This window comes from Asterias amurensis, chromosome 3 (genome assembly GCF_032118995.1).
Source record: "Asterias amurensis chromosome 3, ASM3211899v1".
Taxonomy (NCBI): domain Eukaryota; kingdom Metazoa; phylum Echinodermata; class Asteroidea; order Forcipulatida; family Asteriidae; genus Asterias; species Asterias amurensis.
The window spans coordinates 20,529,348-20,557,155 of NC_092650.1; the positions used below are offsets into that span (position 1 = coordinate 20,529,348).

The 27,808-nt window shown below is 37.3% G+C and overlaps 3 protein-coding genes across 4 annotated transcripts in view; 1 reads left to right on the forward strand and 2 right to left on the reverse strand.

The window, feature by feature from the left end:
* Positions 1-1,142: 1,142 nt before the first annotated feature.
* On the reverse strand, positions 1,143-8,968 carry LOC139935164 (kelch-like protein 29). The gene is made up of 2 exons (XM_071929634.1): positions 8,622-8,968; positions 1,143-7,928 (listed from the first exon to the last, which is right to left on the reverse strand). Exon 2 carries the CDS (start codon positions 7,902-7,904, stop codon positions 6,153-6,155), a length of 1,752 nt encoding a protein of 583 aa, XP_071785735.1. The 5' UTR covers positions 7,905-7,928; positions 8,622-8,968; the 3' UTR covers positions 1,143-6,152.
* Positions 8,969-10,172: 1,204 nt separating this feature from the next.
* LOC139935322 (cytoplasmic tRNA 2-thiolation protein 2-like) lies at positions 10,173-21,426 on the reverse strand. Its single transcript, XM_071929854.1, has 14 exons — positions 21,230-21,426; positions 20,589-20,663; positions 19,696-19,774; positions 19,288-19,347; positions 18,282-18,342; positions 17,890-17,999; positions 17,204-17,424; positions 16,264-16,449; positions 15,538-15,711; positions 14,880-14,949; positions 14,032-14,228; positions 12,986-13,049; positions 12,296-12,354; positions 10,173-11,494 (listed from the first exon to the last, which is right to left on the reverse strand). The coding sequence occupies exons 1-14, from the start codon at positions 21,283-21,285 to the stop codon at positions 11,443-11,445; spliced, it is 1,464 nt and encodes a 487-aa protein (XP_071785955.1). The 5' UTR covers positions 21,286-21,426; the 3' UTR covers positions 10,173-11,442.
* An 870-nt stretch (positions 21,427-22,296) lies between these two features.
* Positions 22,297-27,808, forward strand: part of LOC139934745 (mannosylglucosyl-3-phosphoglycerate phosphatase-like) — a 28,533-nt gene continuing 23,021 nt past the window's right edge. For both annotated transcript variants that reach the window (XR_011785724.1, XM_071929137.1), the window contains exon 1: positions 22,297-22,662. The gene's annotated coding sequence lies outside the window, so the exon portion shown is untranslated. The remainder of the gene's footprint in view (positions 22,663-27,808) is intronic.

Below are 27,808 nucleotides of genomic sequence, written 5' to 3' on the forward strand. Positions count from 1 at the left end.
CCCTTTAAAACTATAGGCAAAGTATGTTCAGTTCCCCCATTTTAAATGTGTTTGAATTGTATGTAATATCACTTGAGAAAAGAAAATATATATATATATATGATATATATATATCTATATGATATATATATATATATCAAATAATAAACCACAAGGGAAACTGACTGGGTACATTTTAAAATGATTTAGGATTGAACAAAGAAAAATTGACTAGAGCGGGATTTGAACCAACGACCTCCGGTTTAACGTGCCGGTGCTCTACCAACTGAGCTATCTAGCCCTATGTTGATGGTCTCCCAATTTTTGTGATATATATATATATATATATCAAATAATAAACCACAAGGGAAACTGACTGGGTACATTTTTAAATGATTTATATATATATATAAAAGATAATCATTCATTTATCTGAGGGTTGCCAAAGGGAACACTTTTTTTGGTTTTCATTTAATATAAATTCTTTAGAGGAGTTGTGCTTTTCCCCCAACTGTGTTGTATGATTAAAGGCAAAGGATACCTTTGGTAATTGTCAAAGACCAATCTTCTCACTCGGAGTATCCCAGCACATGCATAAAAGAACAAACCTGTGAAAATTTGAGCTCAATTGATCATCAAAATTGCAAGAGGATAATGAAAGAAAAAAAACACCAATGTAGTCCTACAAATTGTAGTGTGCTTTCCCTATAAAAGGCTCCGGGCCCGAGTGAGAAATTACTTCTTTCTCAAAAACTACGATACTTCAGAGGAAGCCATTTCTCTATGCTAACAATCATTTTAAAGGGTCTATATATGTACTTTTTGTAGGGCAAAAAACATAATGTCTGCAGAATTACACTAAACTTACACAGTTTGAAGATAATAATAGTAGAAAGCTTCCCTGAAAATATTAGTTGCTGAGGTGCTGTAGTTTTTGAGAAATGAGTTAAACAGTGTCATGAGAAAAAAAAGTTGTCTCGGTGATCATGAGACAGAAAAACGTATTTTCATGACATTGTTTTACTCATTTCTCAAAACCTACAGCACCTCAGCAACTAATATTTTAAGATATGCTTTCTACTATCATTATCTTCAAACGGTAAGTTTAATGTAAATCTGTATTACAAAAAAGTACCCAAATCCTTTAAATAATTACCAATAGTGTCCAGTGCCTTTAAATCAAAGAGTTCAATGTGCACCAGACATTGTGACTCCAGAAAATTATAATTATGCTGGCTGTCGGTAAGTAACAGACAATGATCACTCTACAGGGTAGATATTTGTACAAAGAATGGAAATGCTATCAATTTTTGATAGGGATCAGAATACTTAAAAATTATACTGTCTGTATCAAGTGACCCAGGCACCAAAGATCCTTACAAGGCTACAGACTCCAGTGTTCAATGTTTCCTATAAATAAGTTGCAATAGACGCCATCTTTACGGGCAAATTGCATTTAAGCTTGCAGGCGCGTCAAGCGCTCAGTTTATTAACACAACCACGCTGTTTACTAACCAATCAGGCAACGAGTTTTGCGAATTCTGCGCGTGCTGCACGCCGCTCTCGCGCAAAACACATGGCTATGTGGGAACTATCTATAGATATGTATTATATAGGCCCCTTATAGCCGACATGCTTTGACAAAACTAAACTGTACTCTTTTAAACAGAATCCAGTGTTCAACATTTCCTATGGGTATTATAAAGGCCCCCTTATAGCCGACATGTTTTGACAAAGCTAAACTCTACTCTTTTGTTCAGGGAACACACTGTACATTAAGCCTTTTTGAGGTATGGCGCGAACGTGATAGGAGTGTACTGTTTGGTTTTCGGTGTAATAATATGCACACAAATTTACCCAAACCATTATAATGTTGTAGCATTGTGTCTGCCATATCTCAAAAAGGCTTATTGAGTTCTTTAGAACATACAGTTGGTTAAATCACTCTGTTTGAAAAAGACCCCGAAGCCGGGCCTTTCACCCAACAAGGAAGTAACTTGGCACGTTTAATTTTTTAAACCCAACTCAAAAACAAATTGGGGGGTGCAAGATAATTTCTGAGTAAACTTAGGGTGTTTTTTCCATTTCAAAGTTTCAAAAGCATTATATGAATGGATGTGAATATAACATATTGGCCTCTTTTTACACTTCATCTTGTTTTTAAAAGCAAAACAGCTCTAACTTGTACTAATTTTTCTCAAAATGAAATTTTCTGAATTAGGCTGATTTGCCATGGAAGGGGTGTCCGCTGACATCATGAAAAGAATTTATAAAACCAATACTCCTCTGCCCTTGTTTTAAGTTTAATGCACGATGATAGACAATAACAAATTAACACACTTCTTTAATTTTATAATAAAGTACCTTAATTTATCTGAAATTATCAAGAATTATAAAATTAGTATAAGCAAATTTGTGCTCCCATCAATTAATACATTTCAAAGTTTGGTTGCCCTTGTAAATGAAATCGGATGATAATTTAATGGGTCCAGAAGCAAAGTTCAATATCCATGTACATTAAATTTCACACAATTGATGTGAATGGCTCTTGAATATAAACACGTATATATTGTTGTTATATAACATTTTGGTCGAACAAGTATGGTTTTTATATAGCTGCAAAATTGTTTGTGGTCTTTCTCAAAGGTTTTTATCAGGGATACAAAACAAAATTAGTAATTTTATATAGAATTAATATAGTATTTGAGTTGCGTAAATTGTTGAAGTTCAATGGGAGAGACAACTAGCATATCATTTTTTCACGGTCATCTTTAAAAAATAAAAACAGAGTTTGAAGACCTCTCAATAAACAACCTTGTGCATTTAGTAGGCACTTTTAAACATTGTACATGTATCAAACAGTGCGGCGCCATACATACATTTTTACTGTTAAACAGGGCTTTCTGTTCAGCAGAGTTCAGGTCATTTTTATATAAATAAATCAATTGTAATTTTTAATGTGAAAGAAATTATGTAGATAGATTAAAAAATAAATAATTGATAAACTTTAATCTGAAAGCTCATTGAATTTTGAAAACCATACTTGTAACAGTATAAACTAGTATCATTTAACCAGTGTAGAATTCCATTTAAAATATTCTAAAATTCATGGAATAGAATTTGAAAACCTCCCCCCAAAAAATAAAAAAAAGAAATAAATAAATAAAAAAAATATCTAAAAAAAATAAGCACAAAAAAACCCACAATTTCTAGTTGGAATTGAAAACATTGAAAAAGTACCGAGTATACAGTGCTACTACACTTGGTGTCTGAATAAAGTAACCCAAAACTAATACTATTTATCCCCGGTGTAAATTTAACATCTTTTACTAGATCAATGGGTGTTTCTGTGCTGAAATTTACATCACGTGTGTTAGCACTGAATACTCAGTACTTTTTCATTGTTTTCAATTCCAACAAAACTTTCACATGTTTGTTCTATCACATAATCACACAAAACATAAAACACTTTCTGCCACTAATTTCCAAGCTCTACCAATCCTGTTTAGAACCAGGATCACTTTACGGTATTTACTGAAATTTCCAAGATTCCCTTATATTAATATTCTACAGCGTGCTGAAAACTTGCCAAGTTAAAATTTACTCTTCCAAAAACCAATGATGTACTTAACTGTAAAATATTAATATTATTTGCGTAGATTTAGTTTTATTTCAAAATAAATGATTACATCAAATTATTACTTACCAATTATAACTTATTACTACCAACTTGATTTATAAATATTTTTTTTAGAATTAAGTACATCAGGCACTTACTTGAAATTTACAAAGAAATCATATTTCTTGGAAAACATTATTAAATCAGTTTTCTGCTGAAAGTTTTGTGTTTAATGAAGATTTATATATAAAAAAAAACACACGCACAAAATCAGTAGAATTACTTTCATTCTAATTTGAAAACACTGTTCTTACATAGTTTTCATAATCCCTAAAAATACCCATGATAATTGAATGTATCCTTCCTTGGCACTTTATTTGCACTTAAATCTCTTGCAAAGAATTATTTACAACACTGTACATCATTATTGGATCAAATGCAATGTGCTGTCAATATCGGTATTCTGCATCATAAACTTTCATTAATTACTTGATTTGACACCACACTGCCTAAGACATACAGCCACACACTTATATTGCAAGCTCTTAAAGGCAAATGACATCTTACTGTGTATCACCAACATACATATGTATGCATCAAATAACAAATCTTGAACTCACTTGGTTGTCGAAGTTGAGAGAGAATAATGGAAGAAAAAACACCCTTGTCGTGCAAGTTGTCTGCTTTCAGATGCTTGAATTCGACAACTCAGCTAAGGTCTCGATTTTGATTCAAATGTTTTTGTAAGAAATTACTTCTCTCTCTAAAACTACGTTACTTCAGCCGTTTCTAACAATGTTTTATACTATCAACAGCTCTCAATTCCGCGTTACCAGATAAGTTTTTATGTTTAAAATTATTTAGAGTTATTAGGCTACCACTGTCCACTGCCTTTTAAGGGAAGGTACACGTTTGGTAATTGTCAAAGACCAGTCTTCTCACTTGGTGTATCCCATCATAACCTTAAAATAACAAGCCTGTGCAAATTTGGGCTCAATTGACTTCTAGCTAGAATTTTAGTGAGAAATTACCTCTTTCTCGAAAACTACAGTCTCCTCACTTGGTGTATCCCATAACCATAAAATAACAAGCCTGTGAAAATTTGGGCTCAATTGACTTCTAGCTAGAATTTTAGTGAGAAATTTCCTCTTTCTCGAAAACTACGTTACTTCAGAGGGAGTCGTTTCCCACAATGTTTTACACTATCAACAGCTCTCCAATGCTCGTTACCAAGTCAGTTTTTAAGTTAATATTTGTTTTGAGTAATTACCAAACGTGTACCTTCCCTTTAAATTAATGGATGGTACAAATGCATACACGCTGTCAATAACAGTGTTTTGGATTATAGAGTTAAGAATTAGTAAACTTACATTAATTACTTGAATTGATACAGCATTGCATTGCCAAATACATACAGCCACACAATTATATTGCAAGCTTTTATCAATTAAGCGCATAGGGACTTCTCTGTGATTGTGATATGCGCTCTACAAAAATGGTTCATTATTATTATTATTATTAATATAATTCACCCATTATGTAAAATATTATTCAACTTCAACAGGCAAGGCAAGTTTTAAAGCACTCTAGTATAGTCAGTATGGCTAGCAAAAAGATATTTTCAAAAATGGTTGGCATTTGTTCCCTGATGCAGTTACTACATCAACTAAAGAAAAGGCGTTTTAATAAATAATTGTGGATCACAGAACCAGGTTTTTAATTTAAGCTTGATACATATTTAGAATACATTTTTAAAAGGGGGCTTCATCATATGAATTAGTTATCAGAACCTCATTTTTCAATAAATAGTTTGGAATAATTTTTTTTCAAATAATATAAAATATCTCACAAAACACTTAACTTCATTTACTCAGGTAGTTTAACCGAGAACATGTATCCCTATTATACCATTATGGCTCTACTGATTTTCAAGGTTTCTTAAAACTGTTAATGGAAAGAGTGTGCGCTCTAGTCCCTCTTCGGGTTAGCTACAAGACTATAATCATCCAATATTTAATTTCAAATAATTTAAGGTTTTGTTTTAAAACTGCCCAGTGTAGTATGCAAGCCAGCAAAATATTTACTTGATTTTTAATGAACTTCTCTTATGAAATACCTGTACAAGGTACTGCAAGCTTATATGGCATGTAACATACTATCCATACACGTTATGAGACTTACAACACAATGTGCTTTAATACAGGGCTCAAATTTGACATTGGACCACAGGCCAGTAGTTTTAGTGTCGGCCAGTAAACTCATGAGTGGACAAGTTTGGAGGTCTTCATTTTTTTTTCAGTTGAAATAGAACAACTCTTCAGTGTAATATCGTGTTTAAATGTTGACTTTGAGTCTAATAAATATAATATGGATTCTCACTAGCCCTAATCACAGAATTATTTTGTTTATACACTACATGTAGGCCTACATCAATTGAAATGAGTCCGTGATTAGGACTAACATACACCTTTCATTTTAAGAGTGGATTTCAGTGTGTTGCTTGAAGATAACAGTCAGAGCTCAACAGATGGTTTTAGTTCTTAGTGGCAATTCCTCAGTAAAAAGGTGGTCCTAAGTACTTCCGGATAGACACACCGCACCCATGCACCCTGAGAGCATGTGGCATTTCAGTCACGCTCGACCAGGAGTTACTTAAGGGATGGAAAGCCTCGGCAGTGGTCAGAGCCTGGTAGTTACGCATCCCCCCAGCCACCAGAATCAGATTCCGGCTCTTGATTGCAGCGGCGGCGAACAGATGCCTCTCCGTGCTGCTCATGTTCATCGGTGGTAGGCACGAGTCAGTGTCAGGATCGTAGACTTGAATCCCGTTGCGGCCACACCCTCCGAGAATATAGATGTATCCGTTAAGAGTCAGGGCGGGAAAGTGACGACTCGTAATGGGCACTGTTTTAATGATTGACCACTGCACTTTCTCGGTGTCGAAACATTGGATGTGACCGTAGGTGGTGGACTGGCTTTCTTGACCACCGATGACGTATAATTTCAGACGGTGTGTTGCCACAGCCGGACCACTAACGGGCTGCGGTAGGTTAGTGACGGTTGTCCATTTGTTAGTACTGGCATTGAAGCTTTCAACCTCAGAGACAAACTCTAACTTTTGTTCTCCTCCAGCAACGTAGATGGATTTCCCGATCACGGCCGAGCTGTGGTACTGCCTCGCACAACTCATGTCAGCCATCGTGTGCCATTTGTCATTCTCATAGTCGTATCTGTACACCGAACTGGAAAAAATGGTTTTCAGTTTGCCACCAATGACATAAATGGAGCTATCTAGGTTTGTGACCGAAAAACCGCTTAGGGGTTCTGGGATCCTTGTGAGGGTCTCCCACTTTTTGGCAACAGGGTTCAGAAATCTCACGTCGGTGATGCAGCCGTGATTTGCTCCGTAACCCCCCACGACTACCATCACTTCCTCCATGGTGGAAAGTCTTGGCTTTGCACAACTAACACACTGTACATCATCCAGACCATTCTGTAATCTCTTTTGAGTGTCTATAGCTTCACGGATTAAGTCAAGGTTACTTTGACATTGAGAGACTTCTGGGATGTCCGCAAGAGACTGAAGTAGTTTCGGGCTTAGATAATGAAGACGAACACATCTCAACAGGAGATGCAGACTTGAGGAATTGAAATCCTTATTAGAGTCCATCCACAGCATCAGACTGCGATAAACTGCCTCTTCGTCTCTTACGTGTAACGCATCGCGGGAGAGGTACTCTGCAAGCTGAGTGAACGACAGCTGTTGGAACTCCTCTTGTTGGCAGACCTCCTCAAACCTTTCCAGGCTGAATTTCAATGCAGCCTTATAGAGCATACTGCAGGAATGCTTTTCAGCAAATCGGAGCACCCCGAGGCAGTTGGACAAATCAAGATTGCTCTCAATGAAGTCACAGCACGCTCTGACAATCTTCTCGAACTGCAGACGATGTGCGACCTCCAACAGCTCCTGAGCGTTAGCAGCATTGATGACGATCGTCGAGGTGTATGCATACTCAATCAACATCTCCAGAACTTTTGGGTTGATGTTTTCGATGTACACCTCTCCCTCCCCGCTCTCGCGTAAGTTACTGGAGAACATCGCAAGGAAGTACTCGCTGCAGCAAGCTAGTATTGCACGATGACAGGGGAACCTTTGGAGACCAACATGAACTGTTGTGTCTGTAAGCAGACCCTTTTTTCGCATGTTGTTCAGGTTGATCAGGATACCAGTGGATTGACCGGTGTCCTGGAAAAGTGTCTGGTTTTGATTTTCTACGCTGTCAGTTGATCTGTTGTTGGACTCCATGATTATGCTGTGTGTTAACGGTTACTGTAAATTTAAAACAGACATAAAATATTGTCACACATGTAGCTGTGGTACACCACCATAAAGTGTTTGTTGTGCCAGTATTGCTATAAAAATGTTGCTTTTGGATATGAAAAAGCTATACAATTATTCATAAGAAAAGCAAAGAAAAAAGAAAGAGACAGGCTGATAAAACCAATGCACATAGTTTACATTTTATAACGCTATGGTTATTGGTTATGTCTTTTAATTGACTTTGGTTATGGAAAAATAGAATATCTTTATACTCTTAGCAGTATGGTTTTTTTTTATGTACTCCTTTACAGTTTTAATTGAGTATCCACTTAACAGGGCCCAATTTCATAGAGCTGCTAAGCACACACATTTGCTTAGCATGGAATTTATTCCTTGATAAAAACAGGATTACCAACTAAATTTCCATATTTGTTGCATTGTTGTTTACTGGTATTCAGGCTGTTGTTTGCTTATCCTGAAAATCACGTGGAAATTTGGTTGGCAATCCTGTTTTTATAAAAGGAAGAAACTTCATGCTAAGCAAATTTTTTAGCTTAGCAGCTCTATGAAATTGGGCCCTGGTGGTAAACATGCTAAAGTTTTCCTATTATTTATATTAAGGTCTCAGATAGAGTGGCAGTGCTAATTCTAAATAGGTTAGAATCTTTAATAATAATATACATGATATAGTGGTGATCATACCTGATCATCAAAACTTCCGGCTACTTCCAGACTTCCGTCTTCTTCGATTCTCAAATTCCCAAATCTCTGGATGCGACAATTAGGTACTCCTCGAACCTCGGTTGAAAACGAAGTCTGAAAAGAACTCTGACTGACCATGGACTGACTCACTGCTGACTAGCATTCAACAAAATATTAAATCAGTGAGCTAGTTTCAGCAAAAGAACAACCGCCATTGGTGGGCGAATAAATTATTGCTTGGTGATTTCCCCGCATAAATACGTACGCAGTTGACAGGGGAGCCCGCCAGTTGATTGAGTATTCTGTTGTCTGGCTCTCTGCTCTGCTGCTCCACACACATTGCTGGCCCATGCCTTTTTTTGTGATGACAGCTGGTGAGGTCACGATAAGGTCATGGAAAAAGCAACCGCAACAGCGCCCTCTTTTGAGTGACCATGTCCAGTTAACAATGGCCCTTTTATAACAGACACGAAGTTCTTTATGTCTTTTTTTTAATACCCACATGGGCCCAAAGCCTACAGACATGATCAGTGTCCTTCAATTATTTTGTTTCCTAAATGGCCAACCTTCTGGCTCAAGGGAAGATAGTAAGTTACAGTATTGTAGTATTTGGGTGTTCTTTTGTTGCAATGAATGGATCAATTAAGTTTATTGCCAAAATGATCCTCTCCGTGGACAAGACAATCACCAATCCTGTGTAGCATTGACATTCTCAGGAAATTATGAGAAACCAGCAATTTAACTATATTTATGTATTTAAAATCCCATGGCTTTGTACTTTCCTTGAACACTGTGAGTCCTAAAGATAAGAATTAACCATTAAAAAATAAACTTGCTGGTACAACCATGTGTATAACTCTTTGAATAAGTGCTGGCTCTTAAAAGAGCCAGTAAACAGCGTATGCTACTGTTCAATTCAATTAAATTTATTATAAACATCACGTTAGAAACATGAAAGTTGCCTTCATGAGTGCATCCCCGATAAAAAGCACAATACTTTTTTGAATAAATATAAAGGTTTAGACCAGACCAAACCAACTCTTTTCAGGGCCATTATCCTCTGAATATGCTGTTATGACTCTATGATTGTACCCCCACAAGTTACTAGCCTAGGTGTAAATTCTTATCTGAATTTCCACACCATGAGGCTTCATCAAACATCACTTCTTATAAGTTCATTACCCAGTCAGTATAAAATCACTGGTATGCCTGTCGTAAGATATTACAACCGCTATAATCTATAACTTGGGCCCAATTTCAAAAATCTTCAAAAGCACAAAAAGTAGCCAAGCACAACAAAATGATGCTGACCAGAATAAGGTTACCAACCAAAATATGATTTTTAACTGGTATTTTGCTATTTGCTTAGTAGAATATTATATGATATGTTATATAGCTTTTATATCTTTTTTTTTATAGTAGAATATCCTTGTAGCAGAATGTCGTTATTTGTCTGTTTAGGCAGCTCTTTGAAATTGGGCCCTGATAGTAGTGAAAAGTTACAGACTGACCAAATAGATGAAACTGCACAGCATTCAACAGATATCACTTCCAAAACATCAGGAATGTTTATTTCAACCCATTCATGAAAATTACTCTGCCGGTAGTTTTAAAATGTTAGGGTATCCTCTTGCTCACATTAAGTTCTGCTACCAAATGTCTACAGATTGTTTCGTTTGTTTATATATTTTCTAGCAGTAAGCTTCTGATCAACAATTTTCAACTGTGAGGTGCTTCCAGCTGGTCTACGATATTTTAAAAACCCTGGTACACTAAAGACACTGCAGTCGATTTCACGAAACGCTAGGATCAATCCTATCTCGAGTTAGGACGAGTTACCCGTCCTAACTTAGGATGAGTTCAATACGTCCTACATATTTGGATACGGAACTGAACCCGTCCTAAGTCCTAAGATTAATCCTAAGTTAGGAAGAGTTTGGTGAAATCGACGGCTGGTACACTAAAGACACTGGACACTTTTGGTAATTGTCAAAGACAATATGCATAAAACATATGCATGAAATAACAAACCTGTGAAAATTTGAGCTCAATTGGTCGTGGAAGTTTTATAATTTAAATGGTCTTATTTATTGTATTCCATTGTTTTGTAAAGGCATCCCAGCCTACAAGCTTTGCTTTAATGGGCCATGCCTCCATACAGTTTTCAGTCTTGTAACATCCTATTCGCTTGTATTTGTATATTGTGTTGTATGGAAATAAATGTTGATTGATTGAATGATTGATTGATTGATTGATTGATAATAATGAAAGAAAAAACAACATTGTCACTCGAAGTTGTGTGCTTTCAGATGCTTGATTTGAAGAATTCTAAATCTGAGGTCTCGAAATCAAATTCGTGGAAAACTACCTCTCTCTCTCAAAAACTACATCACTTCAGAGGGAGCCGTTTCTCACAATGTTATCTACTATCAACCTCTCCCCATTACTTGTCACCAAGTGAGGTTTTATGCTGATAATTACTTTGAGTAATTACCAATAGTGTCCGCTGCCTTTAAGAAAACTGGTGATATGTTTTCTCCGTTTTGTTTTTAGTTTGGTGTTTGTTAATCCCCCCCCCCCAAATTTTAACCATTTTAGATTTGAGGCCCTGTCGAGTCAAGGACCTTACAGAAAATTTTTAACAAAGTAGTTTGCAAAGTAAAACATGGAATTCACAAATTTCACCCAACTGGCACAAACGTTATAAAAGGAAGAGATGGCATGGCAAATTTAAAGGGTTCAACCGATTTTCAGGTTTCTCAAATTTTTAAAGTTGTCAACTCCTCGTTGGCCCTCTGAGATGGTTGGCTGGTATACTTTATCAACTCTCTTCACCCAGCAAGAAGTCACTGATTTCATCGCGCATTCTGGATCTGAAAACAAACAAATTATGGAAAACAATATTTTATTGATGTAATAATACTAAAACAAATACTGCCCACTCGGTGAAATTTGAACTGTTGGTACATGTAGTAAGGGACTTAAAATATGACTTTTCAAAAGTTATTTTAAACTTTTTTTAGTTTTTTTTTCTTCAATTTTTGTTTATGAGAGATCATCATGGCTGGCCACTTCCAGGTGAAGGCTACACTTAAAGGCAGTGGACACTATTAGAAATTACTCAAAATAATTATCAGCATAAAATCGCACTTGGTAACCGTAATGGGGAGAGGTTGATAGTATAAAACATTGTGTGAAGCGGCTCCCTCTGAAGTGACATAGTTTTCGAGAAAGAAGTAATTTTCCAAGAAGTGATTTTGAGACCTCAAGTTTAAAATTTGAGGTCTCGAAACCAAGCATCTAAAAGCACACAACTACGTGTGACAAGGGTGTTTTTTTTTCTTTCATAGTTATCTCACAACTCCAACGACCAATCAAGCTCAAATTGTCACAGGTTTGTAATTTTATACATACGTTGTAATACACCAAGTGAAAAGACTGGTCTTTGACAAATACCAATATGTATTGACTCCACCAGTAGTGTTACGTAGTATCCAACCAGATCCAGATTCAGAGTCAACACTGTTTAACAGTTATAAACTTTTTAAATCAAACAAGTAAATCACCTCATGGGTTGATCAAAATATTCCAAACCATTTTAAAACATAAAAAAAAGTTCTTTAACAGAAATTTGATATGATATACCCCTTTCATATGAAATGTTACACAATTACCTTCTATCAAGTTTTTCTGCTTCATCTATAACATGACTAGGGAGTAAGCTAACATCTTTCTGTTGGCAAAACAAGACAAACTCTTAAAATTAATGTCATCGTCATGACTGCAAAATATATTGTACAATATTCATAAATACCTCAGACAGTTTTGCTATTCCTATTGGTGGAGAGCCCGTCATGCGGGGGTGTTTAAACGGTTGATAATGACCAGCTGGAGCTCCGTTTATAACCGGTTATTTTTGGATACCTCATGCTACACTTGATGCAAGACATTTCTTGTTCTGGGCGATGCGGGCGCTGTCGGTGAGTTGGCCGCGCTGCGTGTGAAAGGAAAACGAGAAAGTCTTGCACCAAGACTATATACGCTTGAACGGATTCCGTAACTGTTGTCTCAGTCATAACAATGCAACACACTGACGTACAGAGCTCAAGCACATCGGAAATAAAGTTTTACACAAGTTTCTTACATTATTACGCCTTTTAACCAAAAAGGCAGTTAAGAATGGGAATAAAAGGGTAGTGACTCATTCTTAAATGTCCATTTAAAACCATGCAGGGCCGTTGCCATGCGATAAAGGCCCTCACCCTCGTTTAAGAACTCATCGCTACCCTTTTATTCCCTTATTACCAAACGTGTTCAGTGCCTGTAAAGAAGTTCAGTTTAACATCAGGAAGCTTTTCACTTACCATGTCCCTTACTGTGACTTGGCATCCGTAGCATAAAGTTCTGCCAAGGCTCTCAACAGATACACTGAAACAAAAATACCATACCACGGGGAAATGACATGTTATTCTCAGCAAAAATAACTAGACTCTGTTATCCAAGGCACACAAACGAGGTATAGTGGCTGAGTGGTGTAGTGCGCTGGACTCAAGTTCTGGGGTTGTTAGAGTGTTGGTTCGAGTCCTGGTTATGGCATTGTTGTCTTTTAGCAAAACACATGACTTAAATTGCTTCATCCTTTGGATTTGGTATAGCTGTAACAGTATGTCCAGTGTGTTGTGTAAAAGGGAAGGTTCATGTTTGGTAATTACTTAAAACAAATATTAACTTAAAAACTGGCTTGGTAACGAGCACTGGAGAGCTGTTGATAGTATAAAACATTGTGGGAAACGACTACCTCTGAAGTAACATCGTTTTTGAGAAAGAGGTATTTTCTCACTAAAATAATAAAAGACTTCTAGCTAGAAGTCTTCTATTCCTATCTGAAATCACTCAAATTCGTCCAACAAGGGTGTTTTTTCTTTCACAATTTTCTCGCAACTTCGATGACCAATTCAGCCCAAATTTTCACAGGCTAGTTATTTTATGCTTATGATGGGGTACACCAAGTGACAATTACCAAACGTGTACAGTGCCTTTAATGCGTGTAATCGATCCCGGAATACTTTATCTTTACGAAAAAATGCTCACCCCGATGCTTCTGGTTTGATTGGCTACATATTGCTTCATATTACCATACATACATACAATGTGACCTGTGACTTAACATTATTTACAAAAGAATCAACAAGCCTGGACTTCCAGCAGGCATGATTTGTACACAGATCATTTTAAGAAAACATAAAGTCCTGCATGCGCACAATAACAAATTACAAGATAACCCCCAAAATACACTTGAAGCAAGCGTAGATTTCCCTTCTTCATTAAGCGCCTATTTTTTGCTAAAGGTAAGCAGAGCCATGAAAATGGGTCCTTGGCAGTTAAAAGTAAAACAAAAATAGAAAAGTACCCTTTCTTTGTGTTGCTGTGACAACTTCCATCCCCCTGTCCACAACACTGACTTGAAGATGACTCACTGCAGGTTGCATCGTCTGTCTCATCTGCTCCACATCGACTCATACCAACTGATCCTTCTCTTGACATCCGTAAGGAAAATCTGGTGGCACTGAGCGCCGAGGAATTGCCAACGGCTGTGTCTAATACCGACTGCAAACAAAACAACAATCTCCAGGGCTAAAAATTTACACTCGACCCAGGCCCGAGGCCTGTGGTTTTTAGTAAAGGGCCATTGGGACAAATCCTAATAAGCCCTAATGAGGTATGGTTGACACAATACTACAACACTAATTACAATGGGAAAAATTTGTCTGTATTGACCCATTTCACCTGAAGTCATCATCAGAAAAATCTTGAATGCGCCATACTGGTGGGCAATTTCATTGTGCGTTTTTATATATAACTCTATGCTGTGCGTTTTGCAGTGAAGTGCGTATTTTAGGCGACGCGGCGTTAATACACCTAAACCTAACTGCCCACCAACATGGTGAGCGTGGCATCAGTTGCCGCGTGTGACGCGCATGCAAGGGGTCAATACACCCAACCAAACAGTAAGCCTTGGCGACTAGTGAAATTTAAAACTCGACTACTCGCGCCTCAAATAGTCGCACCTTCGACACTACTCACGACTAATTTCTAATTAGAAATATCAGGAAACCTGTGGATTTCGTGACACTGGGACATATAATACAGAAAAGGCAAAAACATTCAATTGAAAATTTGATTTATCAATGTTCTTTGGTGTAAAGCAATACTATATTTGAGTACTTAGCCAATCGACAAAGCAAGCAACTAACATACCATACACATGCTACAGCGTTGGTCTGGCTCAGAGTTACTCGTTTCAGCAGCACACATTTTCTCCCCAGTTCTGTGTCACAAAAGGAAAGAAGTACCGGTACAATAATTAATAAGTACCCCTGCAAAGCGCTCGCCTCTCACCAAGGTGACCCCGGTTCAATTCCCGGTCGGGGCCATATGTGAGTTGAGTTGTGCGTTGGTTCTCTGCTGTGCCACGAGGGTTTTCCAGACTATCCGGTTTTCCTCCCTCAGGAAAAAATCAAACACTTTCGATCTTGGCTGTGCTCCGTGGTCATAATGGGTTGATGTGGCTGGCAGCTGAATGCGCCCTTGCATGCCTGCTTCTCGAACACGTTGTAGCCGCGTCCTTCGCAATTCAGCTCTTAGCTGCGAGTAAGGACGATTAGCCCCCCCCCAATTATTATTATTATTAGTTTCTTCCCCCCTTTCTATCTCCTTACCATCAAAATAAACAAACATACCGCCAACAAATGCTCAAACAAGTGAGAATACTGGTCTTTGACAATTACCAAAGCTGTCTAGTGTCTTTTAAACAATGAACCGGACTAAATGACATAAAGTTATGTCCAAGGTATCACAAGTTAATATTATTTTTTTCAAAATCGGTTTTGAGTTTGAATTGATAAACTTGACCAACCTGAATACAGTGCTAACAGTTGAAGGGAAATTAGTCTGTAGATTATTAACGAAGGACTCTGTGAGTGTGTCGATGCTGGCATACTCTCCGGCCTTCGTTGAAAGAGTTGGCAGAAATATTGAGTCCACATCGAAAAAGGAATTATGCATCACAATCTCCTTGGTTGTGAACTCCCTAGTAATACGCACACAAAGATAATAAAAAAACAAAATAGCTGTGTTAGTCTGATGGATAAAACAAGGAAAGTAGTGGGAGCACTTAAAGACTTCCCGATTACATAAAAAAATGCATACGTTTTTACAGCAACAACTACTACTTCATCTGCTAACTTGTACCAGTCTTTGCTTTAGGGGCTTTCTGCACTAGATTAGAGTTGATGTGGGTTCAAATCCATAATGGGTTTACAAATGGTGGGAGGAAAATCAGTTTCTGTATTTGTTTGTTTGTTTATTTGTTTGTTTAGAAGATCTTCCCATCAAGGGAACTCGGCAAAATCCCAGAATGGGATATAAACACTAAGTTAGCAACAGCTGATCTCTCTCATACAAACATTGATTTGAGTGTCTATTGATTATGAATTGCACAAATCAAGAAATTATGATTCGGTAACTAGACGAAAACACTTATGATTGTCAATGTGAAATCAGCAGTTAGCTTAGGGGATTCGAACCAACACCCTTGTCATTGTATTCAATTATTGTATCAGTAAAACTAGTCTTTACCTACCTCATGGGTCTGACCAACGTGACGTCCCCGTACCGGTCATCAGCGAAGGCCATACCAAGGGGTATAGCTGCCCCTCTTCCCTTGGCGAGGTCGGTAAGAATACCTGATGATAGCCTGGTCCCGCTGTCGCCAACAGCTATCTTGTGATATCCCATCTGATGAGCCTTGTGCATCAGCAGACGGATCCTAGATATTAATAAAAAATGCTGATGTTAATCAATTAATTAGTAACATTGGTAATTACTCAAAATAATTATTATCATAAAACCTTACTTGGTGACGAGTAATGGGGAGAGGTTGATGGTATTAAACATTGTGAGAAACGGCTCCCTCTGAAGACATAGTTTTTGAGAAAGAAGTAATTAGAGAAAGAAGTAATTTTCCACGAATTTGATTTCGAGACCTCTAGTTTATTTGAGGTCTCAAAATCAACCATCTAAATGCACACAACTTCGTGTGACAAGGGTGTTTTTTCTTTCATTATTATCTCGCAACTTCGATGACTAATTGAGCTCAAATTTTCACAGGTTTGTTATTTTATGCATATATTGATATACACCAAGTGAGAAGACTGGTCTTTGACAATTACCAATAGTGTCCATCGTCTTTAATATGGTGCCATATTCCAACGATCATTGCTTACGGCAAAAAATTACTATGTTTAAAAGGGCAGCAGCTTTTGATAGTATAAGTAATTTTGAGAAATGTTTCACGTTGAAGTTAAGTGACTTTGTAAAAGAATAATTAGCTGTTATGCCCCAAAATTTGAATCTGAGAAGTTTAACTGCAGTGACGTTTCTATTTTGGGATAATCTTCCTGCCTGGACCTATTCTCTCTGGATTTTTATCATTATCTCCAAAACACAACCACGATATGAAAGTTTTTAAAAACCAATGAAACGGTCTGCAAAACCAAAGGTATAATTTGCCTTGAACCCACCTCAAGTTCCTAACGAGATCCTCCTTGGATGTGAGAGAGGTCATAGATTCCAGCAAGTCTTTACATTCTTGCGTTCGTCTGGTATCAAGACTTATCTCATCCAGCTTACCAGAAAGCTCATCTGTTGTCAGTGTTTGATTACTATGGAAACTGTCACCCTCCTGGCCAGTGTTATCGCCCTCAGGGTGAGATGGCGATGTCTTTGGAGGAACGTCTAGCGACTGTAAATACATGGTATGGTAGTGGTTAATTATATGTGTTTATTAGGTATTTTTAAAGTCAAAGTGTCTTACAAGGGGCCTTGAACTTCCCGCTTGAAGGGGTCCAGCAATTTCCCTCTGGAAAGGGTCACTTGAACTTTGCAAAGGGCATTCCAGCAAAAGGACAGGGTGTCGCTGGTTATTTCAAGCCCTACTAACACCATTACTTCCCCTGTTCAGTTGGCATTTAGTCTAAAGCTTCCTGACAACTCTTTTGGAGTATGCAGCACCGGCAACCAAATGGGCGCACAGATTGCTATTCAAAGGTCAAGAATCTCTCCTCTTGCATGTATGCTTTTGTTATTCTGAAAAAATATGATACTGTGTTTATCATGAAAACCCCCCACAATAGTACAAAATGTCAATTTATGGTTTTAGAAAATGAAGCGTAGCAAATAACTACAAATTTGTTGAATCGTGATGTACCTCTTCCAAGGCAGCAATGCACCATGGGAAACCAGTCTCTTTCATCATGTCGGATACTCTTTTGCAGGTTGTGCTTCGCTCTTCCTTAGACTGGCCAGTGACCACACCCTCTGCAAATACAACAATAAAACAAACCATTTCTGTAGTTAATGAAGATCTTCTGTTGGGTACACTTAGAACTGTTGGAGCTTGCCTTTGTATATAAGCATGTGATCGCCTAATTTTATTAATTTTTTAAAGGCTGGTTTTATTTCGTGTGTGGGCTCAAGTGGGCACCCTTGTGATGTCTTTTAGGCACTGGAAAAATATCAGACAGAAGTTAAAGGCCTGAAGTTTCGTTCATAGCAGAGGCTTTCTCGAAGGCAAATGAAATGTAGTGAATTCTTACTCACCGTCGATGTAGATAAGCCCAGGGATAAATCGAAGTTTCTTGTGAGTGCTTTGATCCAGACCCTGCATAAAAGCAAAATTTACAACAAATGTTACAATCTTTGATTGTAACAATTTACATCGGGATAAAGAATAGTGTTTGGGTATCAGTAGAGTGTCATGACCCAGTGGTTAAGAGCATCGGATTAAAGTTCTGGTGCAAAGTCACTGGAGTGTGGGTTCGAATCCCGGTCGTGACACTTGTGTCCTTGAGCAAGATACTTTCCTATAAGTGCTTTCCTTCACCCAGGGGGTATAAATGGGTACCTGCGAGGGTAGGGGTTGATATTGTGTATGAAAAAAAACCATCAGAGCGCCATGGCAGCTCAGACTGTATACTCCCCACGGAGCTGAGAAATATTAAAGCGGGATGTTATTGGCCCTATGACCAGGGCACTAATATAAAGCGCATTGATACAGTTATTGTGAAATGAGCTATATAAGAATTTGTTATTATTATTGTTAAATATTTGGTTTGCGGTAACACCATGTGTGTATCTACTTGCCAGGTAGAGTTTGTTCTTAGAGAACTGTCTTGCTTAATTCTACTACTGCGGAGTAGATCGTTAGGGTGTTCGGGAGACTTCTCAGTTCTGAAAAGAACTGTCCTGCTTATTAGGCTTAGCTTATAGGATCGTAATTAACTGTACTTCCGTGGAGTCAGTTCTTGGGTTGGTCTCAAAGTTTCGACTAGCTTGCTCTAGTCATCGTCAGGTAATAGTTAATAAGCAGGACAGTTCTTTTTAGAACTGAGAAGTCTCCCGAACACCCTAACAATCTACTCCGCGGTAGTAGAATTAAGCAAGACAATTCTCTAAGAACAAACTCTACCTGGCAAGTAGATACACACATGGTGTTACCGCAAATTAAATGTATATTGATACCCCACCATGCAATGCCTCAAATTTTATATTATAATGGTTATTATTATTTTAACCATGAGACCACCAAGCATGCCTGGTAACTTACCCTTTTCACAAGGTTCACCATTGCACTTGAACATTGCCCACCAGAGAAAGCAAACAGTACCTAGAGGAAAGAAGACCACAGAAATAATGTTTTAGATTGAGAAGTTATCGTATGGCAGTCTCGTCTTAGAGGGAGGGTAAACGTTTAGTATTCACTCATATAACTGATGGAAAATAAAACTTACCTGGTGAATAGAACTTTAGCAGTACATCAGCTTTCAATAGTATAAAGCATTTTAAGAATAATTTAATTTTAAAGTAATGTGGTTATGGAAAAAGGTACAAGCTTTAATCTGAGAAAAGTTACTGTAAGATACCTTGCTCAAATTGTGTATTCCGATTATGGCTTATTATTCTTGGACATAATCGTTTCAAATTCGCCTTTGCTAAGAATTTAACAAATGCATACCTTTTCTCCATCCCGTACCAACCTAGCCTTGCCAAATGTTGCTCTGAATCTGTGAGTGAAGTATGTGAGGAAACAGGTCCTGAAAACAAAAAATAAAAACAACAGCATTAAATTGTGTACTCCCTGTACAGCCATTTCGTTGCATTCTGTAATTTAAAGGCAGTATTATCGACCAAAACTCCTCACTTGGTGTATCCCAACATTATGTATTTAAAAACATTCAACCTGTGAATATTTGGGCTCAATGGGTTATAAGTTGCAAGAAAATAATAACAGAAAAAATTCCCTTGTGGCATAAAAGAATTGTGTGATTTCAGATGCCTGAGATATAGCCTTTCTCAACCTCTTTTTTAATTCTTTCTTGAAAACTAAACTTCAAAGGGAGTTTTTTCTACAATGTTTTATAATATCAACAGCCCTCTTCTTCTAAGTCAAGTAAGTTTTTGTGGTCATAATTGTTTTTTTGTATTTCCCAAAGATGAACCCTTTCTCCCTAAAAGAGAAGAAGCTAGTCAAGATTTACTAGAAAGAGGATATGTCTTGTGGAAGTTCTTAAAACTAATCCGACTGTTAATTTTGGTTTTTACCTATACACTGATGTATGATAGCACTGTATACTCAGTACTTTCTCGAGTCCTGTGAAAAAATATCACATTCACAGGCATGTTATTCGGGTGGGATTCGAACCCACAACCCTTGCAAGAATCCTTGTTCGAATCCCACCCGAGTAACATGCCTGTGATATTTTTTTCACAGGACTCAGGGGGGGGGGAGTACTGAGTACACAGTGCTATTACACACATCGCTGTATAGGTAAAAACCAAAATTAATATTCTTTATCTCCGATGCAAATTTAACATCTCTTATAATCTGACTGTAATCTGACTCTGTACCTGCAGAAAGCATCTTTGATTCGTGCAATGACCACAGCCTTCTCCCCACACTTCATGCAGTCTCTTGCATTAAGTCTGAATAAATTGGGGAAAAAAGAAGATTATTAATAAGATTGTTTCCCTCAAATTATCATCGTAACTTATCGAGATGTTTCACGCAAATGCAGGATCCTCGAGGCACAACAAATAACAAAAACAATGACATGAAAAAATATAAAGCGACATTAATAGTGTGTAGTACAAAATGGCGCTCGTGTCTCCTTGCAGTCTTGTCGCGTTTGTGCAAGCAGCATCACCAGTGCGCCCTCTAGAAAAATCATTTTTGATAAGTTAAACTGTAGTATAAAGAATACAACAGATTAACAGAAAACTTTTAGGCCCTAAAGTATAGGCCCTACGCCTACGCCTACGGCTACATAACAATATTATTAAATATTAAATAACACAGCACATTACACAACAAATAGTCACAAACTTTCCCAAACTTTGGTTAAGAATTATTAACACAACCAGCGAACATTCTTTTGTTACATTGTCCATTTTTTAGTAAATTTATAAAAAGTAAACAAATTTTGTGAGATTGATTGATTGAGCTACCTCCGAGTCCATGGGATATGGATTGAGAATGAGAACAAACATACCCAATCACCGACTTCTTTTCCAGCACTGGAAAATTCCCATCATCTACTTGACACATGATCCAACGGCTCACGAAGAAAGAAAGTAAAACAAAGTAAAAGAAACAATAGTTTGCTAATTAACTGGATTTAGATTAGGACAAGAAGGATGAAGGATGAAGGAGGATCGACGAAACATTATTGAATTGCCATTCGATTATGCAATTGCAATGGTTCTGCGCAAATGCACGCATGTGTTCGTCAAAATACGGTACAATGGCACCATACCAACATTTCCGAGAGATAACGTGGTGAAAGTGTGTCTGGCCCCTGCACGCCGCATCGCAACATTAGGTTCGGTTCAACCAACAAAGGTCATTGGGGGGGGGGGGGGGGCGCTATCAGAAAAAAAGTTTGTGGGCGCGCGCGCGCGGTCAACAAACAAACATTGAGTTTTGAGGGGCGCTTTTTTGTAAACCCAATTTTATGTACTTTTTAATAATAACATTTTTGGGGTCATCATTTAGAGTATGTTACAACCTTTGGGTGCTGTGTATAAACTTTTGTGGAGATTTGCAAAATAGCCATATGCTAGACCCAGTAACTGGGGCGCTGGTACTCCTTTTTTAGAAATTTTGACATTCGACTCCTTTTTTAGAAATTTTTACATTTTTACAAATTTCTAAAAAAGGAGTACAGCGGATAGTGGATAACAACTGCGGTGATAAAGCACGCTACGGCATATTAATATGTTTTGATAGATTAAAAAAAAAAAAATTATTGAGGCTGAGAGAATTTTAAATGTTGTTTGAGTATTTTTTTTTTAAATCACTTCATGCGCTTAGTTCTGTTCCCCCTGTGATTATTAAAAAAAAAAGTTTGGCCCACATGAGAAATGCTGGACTTGCATGTTTGATAAATGCTGGATTTACCCCTTGACAGTTTTGTGAACAACGCTTGAATCCCCCCCCCCCCCCCCCCGGCCGCCCCCGTGATTTTGTTCAAAGTGTCAAATTCTTGCCAGTTGAGGGCGCCCTAATATTGAATCAAACAAACTTTTTCGCTCACTTCTGTTTCTGCTGCGGTGATCGTCACGCACGTATGGTCGTCTGCTGACTGTTTTTGATCTTTAAATTTCACCTTTCTCTCTGTTTCTAGTCTGACAATGATTTTGCATGTTGACAAAGCACTCATGGAGGAAAATAACAATCACCAGTTGTTCACCCTTTTGTGAATTTAAGGGCTGACCTAGTCGTGAGACGAGTTGTTTTTCGTTTGGTGTTGGATCTGTTCTCACTATAAACACTCAAAGTCAAACTCAATACAACAGTCACATCACCACACACACACACCGCACAACATCAAAAGCAACAAATCACGTCTGCACACAGCCGGCCAGCCTGGAGCCTGAACAGACGTACCTTCACACTAGGTTGTGCATATTCATTGGATTGTTTGTGAGTATAAACTGCTTTTATTGCAATGTTTTTTATTTGAGAAATGTCATTAACATTATAAAATTGTATTATTATTGTTTGTAGGCCTAATTTTAAATTTAAATTAAATTAACGGTTTCCTAATTAACTGATTAAAAAACATTAAGTTGTTTTGGTATTCGGAAATTCTATCGTAGCGGCATACGTTATCGACCCTCATATGTTTTCGAACCCCAACTTTGATTCCCGTTTACCTCGAAATTGTGCAAGCTGCACCAGTCCAGTGACAGAAGCTATGCAGTTTACTCACGGTCTGTATTTTCATCAGGCTTGTAATCATGCTGAGAATTAAGTTTCCTGTTGTTGGTTATGCTCAAACATTTATAAAATGATTGATTTTTGGTACTAATCACTAGTGCATTAAAAGAGTACATCATCCAACCTCGAAAGTTCAAAACAAAATTACTATCTGCTAGATTGAATTTTATTCTGCTTTAGTCACTAGATGGATCACGTGAGGTGGTTACTATTTGGGATTCTATGGTGTGCCAAAATGGGGAAAAAATTAAAATATTTAAGTGAAAATGACAAAAAATAAATTTGGGATTAACTGCATACTGTAATAAATTCCAAGAAACGTAATAAATATTATGTCTACATTAAAGAGAAATTATCATAGATTGGTTTCTAATCTCCTGAAACCAAACATTACTGGTCTGAAATGGGCGAAAACAGATTGTTATGAAGTGGGTGTGCTTCAAGGGGGGTGGGGTGTTTTACTTTAATGCCTTACGATATCTCTGGATTCTAATATAGTAGCCATAATGAAAGTTGCGATAACGTAACCCTCCTCCCGACGGCCGCCAGGAGGAGGGTTACGTTATCGCAACTAGCATAAGCATTGTTAATGGCGGACTGTTTCTCACAACGTAAACCAAAACTAAAAAAATTTAAACACACCGTGAAGTGTAGTTGTTATTGTTAAAAAATTTGATAGACGATTTGAAAAAAATTTAGTTTTTGATTGTGAACAATTTTCCTGTTATCCTACAAATGACACCAAGATACTTTATTTTTAAAACTTACATTTAGAGAATTGATTTTTTAAAAGAATATTGCTTGTTTTGTAAGATTGGTTGTTACTAGAGTCAGAGTAAATTTAAACTAAAAAATGTTCATTAGTTTTATTATGTTTAAGGGAGATTTGACGAGAAAGTGTAGATTCGAGTACATTGTATTCACAAATCTACACTTTTATTGAGTCTATTCTATTTCCCCCATTGGTTGTGTAACAGTTTCAATGAGTTGGATATACCTGACTTCACAGAAATAGTTTAATAAAGACTAATTAATATACATTTTTAGTGACAAAGTTTTAACTAATGTACAAAAGTTAAAAGTTTACAATCTTTGGAGCATAAACATTTTAATGCTATGTGTTTTCTGTGTGTTTACAATTTTTACAAGTTTGCAATGATTTTATTTTACTGAGCACGAGCAATGGTTTTCCCTTCAATTAGAATTTCTCCCACACAAAACAAATTTTCTTGAAATTTAACTTTGTTTTCCAACGCAGACATGCACCCAAATATTGGTGTAATTGGAAGGTAAAAAAATAAAATGTGATTATTGTAACCCTCCATCCTCGATTGTCAGGAGGATGGTTGGTTTCGATGATGCAACCACTATTAGTGGAGATCCCTTCTTGATAATAACAAAGCTATGACATTCTCATGGAGATGGACCTTGGGCGGATAACTGTCTTAGTTTCGTTAGACCTTTCATCCGCTTTCATCCGCTTTCGACACTGTTCATCATGACATTCTCTTAAATATTCTCTCATCCCTTGGTATTCAAGACGTTGTGTTAGATTGGTTTAAATCCTACCTGACTAATCGCCAGCAAGTCATGTACATAAACGGGACTCAATCTGATCCTATCTCCTTGAACTGTGGTGTCCCACAAGGTTCAGTTGGTGGGCCAATGTTATTTTCTATATATTTGAGTGAACTCAGGGATGTTTTTGATCGCCATCACATTAGATACCATTGCTATGCTGATGATGTTCAAATCTATGTTTCTTTTGTTCCTAATCAACAGAATGCTTCTAGTGCCATCCACAAACTAGAATCATGCTTAGTTGATGTCATACAATGGATGGGATCCCATTCACTCAAGTTAAACAATGACAAATCTGAAATGATTTTACTTGGTTCTGTAGCTCATCTGGCCAAGGTCAAAGTCTCTCATATCAACATTGGTAATTGTAAAATTAAGCCTTCTGTAGTCTGTAAAAATCTAGGTGTTACATTTGACTCTGCTATGTCTATGTCTAACCAGGTTTCTAACATATGTAAATCAGTTTGGTATCAATTAAGAAATCTGGGCTTTATCCGTCAATACTTAACTCGTTCTACCACAGAAAAGATTGTTCATGCTCTGATTTCTTCCCGGTTTGATTATTGTAATTCTCTCTTCTGTCTTCTACAACAGAATCAAATCTCTCGTTTGCAACGACTGCAAAACACTGCAGCTCGGCTGGTCACTTTGTCCTCCAGGAGAACCCATATCACTCCGGTTTTAAATGCACTTCACTGGCTCCCTGTTCAATATCGCATTCAATACAAATTACTTCTGCTTGTTTTTCATTCTTTACATGGTTCTGCTCCTCAGTATAATTGTCAATTAATTACCCGTTACAATCCTTCCAGATGTCTTAGATCATCCACTTCGTCATTACTGGTTGTTCCCCACACCCACAACAGTTGGGGTGACAGGGCTTTGTCTCATGCTGGTCCTTTACTTTGGAATAATCTGCCTCTTAATATCCGTAACATGTCCTCTATTCATAAGTTCAAAGAGGCCCTCAAAACCCACTTTTTCACAGCTGCTTTTCATTAATTTTGTGTTTCTTCCTTGCGCCATGAGCATCACTTGTGGTGGATACCGGCGCACTATAAGTGTTCATATTATTATTATTATTAAAGCAAGACAGGTTGATACCCGATAACAAACATTTTTATAACATATATTTCACTGTTGTCAGATAACAAGTTTTTAATTTTCCGATTTAAAATGTATACTACAAACTACATAAGAGGTATTCAAAGAAATTATGCAGAGTAAAAAAAAACAAGTCTAGTGTTTGGGTCCCTGAGAAAAAAAAAACAGCAAAACTCTTTGTACAAGACTAAAATTAAAATAAGACAGAACTTTCTGACCCAGCTTAATATTTTGAACAGGAGGCATTAGGTAAGAAAAGATTTGTCTTAAGGGGTAGTGAGTTCTTTATGTCAAGGCCCTAGATGTCATTGAAAAAGAAATTGAATGAGTGGTATTTCATCAGATTCAAAGGCAACATTTGAACTTACTATCTTTTGCTCAAGATGTTTGTGTAGAATGTGTAATATATAAATTATTTCATTATAAAAACACACACAAGACAGTGTGCTGGACCTGTCCAGTCAACGATTTACTGACCGGACACCTTAAGGCCGAGTAAAAAAAAGAAACATGTTTAGCGTCCCCGCCCACTTCCTTTTTAAGAGGCTGTCTCTTTTAAAAAATTAATGATGTTTTTTTTAATGGAAAAAAGAGATGTATTTCAACTGTCTCATCAAGAAAATACTTTTACGTTAAAAATGTAGAAAAAGGGTCCTCTTCCTTTCCTTTTTTTTTAAATCTTGAAAATTAAAAATAAAAAGCCCCTCCTCCTCCGGGGACGCTAAACATGTTTGTTTTTTTACACGGCCTAACTACTGGCCAATAATTCAATCTTGCATAAGGCCATAAGTAAACACTAAAATTATTTGGATTCTATAGACAGGTGAATTCGATTCAAAAGTGCAACAACATTTTGAGATACTTTTTGAGAAACATATTGAAGGTGTAATCTTGACAGGTGCAGTTAGTTAGCAACCACAACACATTAGCGTGGTCATGGTGAAAACATGCCAATTTGTGTTGGCCCCCTTGGGGCATTTATTAAAAACTAATTATTTACTGTAATAGTGTCTACCAGGCTTGAATTTGGCACGGAAAGGGAGGTCATTTCATCAAAAAAAAAATTATTTCATTTTACAGTCTACTGGGCTTGAGTACATGTACAACAAGGCATTGGAAAGGAATACACTGATCAAGCATGTCATGTTTAATTGTATTCAGTTTTCCCCATGCACAATCGAGCATGGGGGCTGGAGCTGGTATGCGCAAACTATTACATGCCGATACACACTAGTTCTTGCCGACTCAACAAACAAAAACACATTTAATTAAAAAAAATTATATTTAGGGGTGTAGAGTTAATCGGCCAAAGACCCTTTTTTTAAACCAGGGGGGGAAGAGCAGAAAGGCATGCTGGGAAAAAATAGTGCCGCGCGAGAGCGATCACCCCTGGGAATCAGGTTGTCCGTTCCTTCAGCCCTCCGTAAGTTCTCCGAGGCCACAGTGAATTCCATCACGAGTGTATGTTGGGCAGAACAAGCAAATTGAATTTTCAAGTACAATTCTTTTAGTGTACTACACTACACAACATACATTACATAGATGGCAGGAATAGACCAGTGCTGGTATTAATTAGGGGGATTTCCAATTAGGGGTGCTTTGACTTTTCAGGCCTGATACTTCATGGAGGCAAGATCGGTAATTGCCTCTGGCCTCGGTGCCCCTTGAAATGTTCAATTAGAGTGTAAAATTTCCTCATTAGTGGCGGCCTTTGTTTCATTACAACAACAACATGAATGAAATGTCAGCATGATTTGTAGGTGATTAAAAACAAAAACATTACATTTAGACTAGCCCCACCTACATTTGTGGTTTTGTTGTTTACCCCTTGCTCACAATAACTTGAATTTAGGGGAGAAATTTCACAAGCTTAGCTCAATTGTAGCTCATAGTTAAAACGACATCACAGTTGTTTGATGTTGTTGCTGTTGTTGGTGGGTGGTTTTTTTTTTAGAAAAGAAGATTGATCTCATTTGTTTATGGGTCAGTAGACTTCCAGGATTGAAAGATAGGCCTATCTAATGATTTACCAAAATCAAAATTTCGAGCATAATTTTTTAAAACTCAGATGAAGATATCAAAATTGAAAAAGGCAAGACCCCAGGACTTGAGCTTACTGCCTATGTAAGCAATCCATAAGTTTGGAGAAAGCTGCAAAAAGTAA